The sequence below is a fragment of the Gymnoscopelus microlampas genome (genome assembly GCF_963454915.1).
Source record: "Gymnoscopelus microlampas genome assembly, chromosome: 19".
In the NCBI taxonomy this organism is placed as follows: Eukaryota; Metazoa; Chordata; class Actinopteri; order Myctophiformes; family Myctophidae; genus Gymnoscopelus; species Gymnoscopelus microlampas.
In genome coordinates, this window is record NC_139956.1 from 19971626 (window position 1) to 19977194 (window position 5569).

The 5569-nt window shown below is 35.9% G+C and overlaps 1 protein-coding gene across 1 annotated transcript; it reads left to right on the forward strand.

Moving 5' to 3' along the window:
* Nucleotides 1-1950: 1950 nt before the first annotated feature.
* On the forward strand, nt 1951-5039 carry cldn15a (claudin 15a; the record flags this gene model as incomplete). Its single annotated transcript, XM_084042698.1, has 5 exons — nt 1951-2167; nt 2710-2874; nt 3280-3361; nt 3454-3561; nt 4931-5039. 5 exons carry the CDS (start codon nt 1951-1953, stop codon nt 5028-5030), a joined length of 672 nt encoding a protein of 223 aa, XP_083898824.1. The 3' UTR covers nt 5031-5039.
* Between the last annotated feature and the right edge of the window lie 530 nt (nt 5040-5569).

Sequence of the window (5569 nt, forward strand, 5' to 3'; positions counted from 1 at the left end):
ACAGGTTACTGGTATGAAAAACAAGAAATATGTACAATAGACAGTTTGAGGAGGAGGGGGGGATAGAGCTTTTCCAAGTACCCAAAGTCGCTTTACATAAAAACCCATAACATCACTGATTAGTTTGCAGACCAGCTGTATATGAGATTTACAAATTCTGATTATTTTGATGATTTATCAGTTGTCACCGATCCTGAGATAAAAAAAACCTAGAACGAAGGGGTCACAGGATTGTTGTTATTTATTTATTTGTCCTTCAAAAGAATGATATGGATGATGAAAAAGCCTTGATACACTTTTATTTATGAATGTTTCCAGACTTGCAGTATGGGGAAACAAAATACTTGTGCGACGTTTGCCCATTATTAGATACTAAGGAGTTTTTTCACATTTACTTTTGTCCTTTCAGCCGAATCAGTGACAAAAACAAATGCCCTCACTATCTTGTTGATGAATAATGACTGCTGTGTTTATCATCTGTTCTATGCACTGTGGATGTGTTTTAGGGCCCTCCTCTTGACCTCTAGACAAATTAGTTTGCTTATTTACTAGTGCCCTAACCCCAATACATTGAGCCATTGTCACAAATGCAGGTTAAGGATTACCCTAATGATATCAGCTAGGTTGACTGTGTTTGCCCTAGTTTTAACATTGCTGACACAAGACTCGCGGCGAAGTCTGCATCCCACATGATTGGGTAATTTTGCATTTCCCTTTGTGCTTGACTGCTTGTGATATGCTATTATTTGTTACTTTCTGTCTCCCAAATTAAACCAAATGTTTGAGTCTTGAAATGGATGCTGATAGGTGCAGTGATATTCAACACACAAAAAAACCTTGATTGTTTGGCCTTGAGATATTTACAGAGAGCAGTTACCAAATCTTTAAAGTCAAATGGTGCAAGCCATTTTACCAATTTAGGCAGGTGAGAAATAAATAGCTTTTACAAATATATATAATATAATATAATATTATATATATATATATATATATATATACACCCTTATTTTTCACCCGGTGCCAATTTTCTAAGTGATCCTGGACACTACACTCCCCTCACCAGCCAAACTTTATATTTTAAAAATCTCTATATATATGAAAAAAAATCTAATCTATATATATATATATATATATATATATATATATATATATATATATATATATATATATATATATATATATATATATATATATATATATATATGAACTTTAATTGACTATGGTTTTTATCTTGGTATTGTAAAGCACTTCAAAAATCGCTTTATAAATACAATTTATTATTATTATTATTATTATTATGATGTATAAATCCTTTTTATAATTCTGTTGATCAGATTTGTTAATACTTTTTTTAAAGAAACATCTGAGTAAATAAGTCTAACATAGAACAGACAGTTCAGTATAATTAATAGCAAGGGGTGACCATTGGACTCTCAGTCAACCGATAAACACCTGTTCAGTTTCAGGGGTGTAAATTTAAAAAGGAAGATAGTGTGCGTTCATTTGTGTGTGTGTGTGTGTGTGTGTGTGTGTGTGTGTGTGTGTGTGTGTGTGTGTGTGTGTGTGTGTGTGTGTGTGTGTGTGTGTGTGTGTGTGTGTGTGTGTGTGTGTGTGTGTGTGTGTGTGTGTGTGTGTGTGTGTGTGTGCGCGCGCGCGCGTGCGTGCGTGCGCATGTGTGCATGTGAGGGGGCGGAGAGATGGAAAGCAGGTGATATGAATCATTTAACATAATATGTTGTACTGGCTATATCTCATAGGCACACTAGACACAACAGCTCATTAAACTTCAGATTACCCCTGACTACATTTTTTACAATATCTTTTTATGAAATCATCAGAAAACTTGTCCGACAAGAGGGATAACACAGAAAGGATACTTTTTCTTCTTTTTTCCCCAGATTAGTTTTTTTTTTCTTTCTTTCCTTTTTTGTGTGCCAGCAGTAAGAAATCATGGATCCCATTGTGGAAGTAGTGGCTTTGATCTTAGGGTTTGTGGGTTGGGTGATGGTGGGGATTGCCATACCAAATCGTTACTGGAAGACCTCTACTGTCGATGGCAACGTCATCACCACTTCCACCATCTATGAAAACCTATGGATGTCTTGTGCTACAGATTCAACCGGTGTGCACAACTGTCGAGAGTTCCCATCTCTTCTTGCCTTGAATGGTATGTTGATCTAATGATGTAATATGTATGTTGTTGGTAATGATTATGAAACCCAAGAGGAAGTGGAGTTAATGTACATTTTCACCTCACATTGAACATAAACATGTTTGGCTAAGAAATGTTACATAAATGACAAGATTACATCTTGTCATTTATTTTTCCATGATCCAGTAGTTCACAAAGTGAACTATAGGGTTCCTTGAGGGGGTTCTAAATGGACCCTTACATGTCTGTAACTCTGAGAGTTTACAAATGGACCTGTAGCGGTTCATTTGGTTCAATTTGTACACTCAGAGTTGGGTCATTGAAATTAAAAACATTTGAGAACTATTGTCATAACCAATTGAACAGCAATGAGGGGTTATCTGATCAAGACAAGAATAAAATGACTGCATATTACAATTGGTACCCATTGAAGGAGGATTTCAGCACTCTTTGGGCTTTTAAAGTATCTAAAGAAGTTTAAGCATACAGTATACATTATATCACGAAGGGAAGTTGGCTGTCAGTCAGATTACTCTAGATTTTAATGTTGTCTCTAGGTTATATTCAGGCATCTCGTGCCTTGATGGTTGCGTCGATCGTCTTTGGCACCTTTGGACTGGCGGCAGCACTGATAGGAATGCAGTGTTCTAAAGCTGGTGGAGAGAACTACGTCCTCAAGGGGAGGATTGCTGGCATTGGGGGAGTCCTTTTCCTACTTCAAGGTAACAGAGAAACCACAAGTTTGGAAATTTCACATTTAAATTGTGACACCCAGTAAAAAAATGTTTTTTTTACAGGGACATTTAGCAAATGCAGTGGTATTGATTCCATTACAAAATGGTGTGTATCACAATTCTTTCTCCAATCTGAGAGTCAGGCAGGAGTCCCTATCAAATTTTGAATGTTGTAGGCTATCCATGGTGGGCTTTCTCTTTGTATTAAAATGCACTGTAATAGTCCTATCACCAGTCTGTCTGAAAAGGATTGTTACCTAAATATATGTTTTATGTAAATACTTATCTATTTTATTTTATATTGTTTCATACAAGTGAGAGTGTCTTCCATGTTTATGCTGAGGATTTAAGAACAATTGATTATGTATGTATTTATTTATTTATTTATTATAGGCCTGTGCACAATGGTCTCTGTGTCATGGTATGCCTTCAACATCACTCAAGACTTCTTCGACCCATTTTACCCCGGGACAAGGTAAGTAAAAGTGATAAAACAACAAGCAATATAATAGCAGTGTGTTAACAGTGTGACGGTGTTACAGTACTGCCCTCTACTGTGTGTTACAGGTTTGAAATAGGAGAGGGACTATACATTGGCTGGTGCTCTTCTGTCCTGGCCATAGTTGGAGGTGCCTGTTTCACTTGTTCTTGCAAACTTGGCACAGAGGAGAAATAGTGAGTCCACTTACAAACTTGCAATTTACAATACTCAATACAACGACTGCAATAAATAATGTATGTATTCATACAAATTCATAGCAGTGCATGGTGGAATGTACTGTATATTATGCTACTACTAACTGTACACATGTTCAACATGTGCAATAAAACCTTGTATGTCCAAAACCCTCACTTTTCAGGAAATGGTCTCTATGGACCCAGTATAGCTATTATTTATTCACAAGCTCTGTTAATACATTCCATTAGTTAAATATTAGAAATATATTTAACGTGTCACATGAGCTTCTAGATCAGCTTTTTTGGCTACTTTTTTATGAGAATGTCATTCGACAAAGTATAAATTAGGGCATTCATTTATGGGAGAGGGGGGGGGGGCACATAAAAACATGAAATAGCGAGATACTGCCGACAGCCAAAATATTTCTATATTGTTGCTTCAGTCTAATGCACAAACATCACTAGACAAGTTCCTCATAAAATAGAATTATGATCATGATTATGATTATGAACCTCTAACCCTACAGCTGCTAACCGTAACCGTCTCCATTTGATCCATTACCTGCTTTTCATATTCTCTAATTAACATTTTTCCACAGTTTAGACAGTAACCACTTACTCTGTGTTCCATCACTGCTTTGATATATTATCATCTAATCTTCTACTCCTCATTAAGAGAGATTAAGACCTACATCATCTATTATGTTCTTTTGGAATTACTGACACCTGCTTTGACTTTAGCACTGTCTGTTCTCTGGGATTACTGACTCTGGCTTTGACTCTGGTGCATATGCACATATATTAATTGTTGATAGAATGTAAATATATCACATCACTGTTGATAGGCTGTACCTATTTTCATGTTATAGGTCTGTTGACATTGTAGATAGATATTCATTGATATGCCTTTATATATTATCCAGATACTGAAAACCTGTTAACACTGTACATACTGTACATTCATATATATTTATTCACAGTTGAGAGTGTACATAATATATTATCCAGCTGTCCACTTTAGAATCCCTGTTGACACTGTACAGTACATATATTCATTCACATATTCACTGTTGACAGACTGTACTGTACTGTATAGGCTATCCATTAATATACTCATATCACATTGATGTAATGTACTTATGTTAAGTCATCATTCAGATATCCAGTGCAGATGTCCAGTGTCAGAATCTAAGAATAACTATTTTTATTTTATGTTAATATTTATTTTGGTTCTTGACTCTGCTCTTACCTGTACCTCTCCTGTTTCGCTCTCACTACTGTTGTTGCTATGACACCTGCATTTTCCCACAGGGATCAGTAAAGTGTTGTTATCTTATCTTAACTTATCTTGTCTTATTTGCCTCAGCCCACTGCCTTATCAAGCCAGGGGAACAGTCTACTCTGGACCTGCACCAACAAGAAGTGTAGTAGCAGCCAGCACATATGGTCGAAATGCATACGTTTAAGACGGGTCCACAAACGGAGCCTTGTGGGACAACTTCACAATGCAACGTTGCAAAAGGATTTGCTACAAAGGTGCCTGGTACATTGTGGGAACATCTAAGATTTTAAGGTTTTTCCTTTATGTATATAGTACACGTTGGAGTCAAAGGTTTTTCAGATTTGTTTGTTCTTTTTCTTTTTGTTTAAGGATAGTTTAAGTCTTGCACCAGGTAGGGCTGGATGGAATACAAGAAGAGTGGGCACTAAAGAAGAGTCGGCACCTCAATGTAAAATTTGCTATTTTTACCAAAATGTTATAAAATATCAGAAAAATGGTCTTCAGTAATGTAAAGTATACATGATTTGAACATGCACAGTACGACTTAAATTGACCCTTCAACTTCTTGTTTATGCCCAAAATGATTAGATATACAGGTGTTGTAGCAATTTGTAGCAACTGTAGAAATATTAGACCTTAATATATATTAGAACATGTTCAATCATGTTCTAATCATGTATACTTTCCATTATTCCAAATATTTCGGTGTTTTTTTTTTTACAT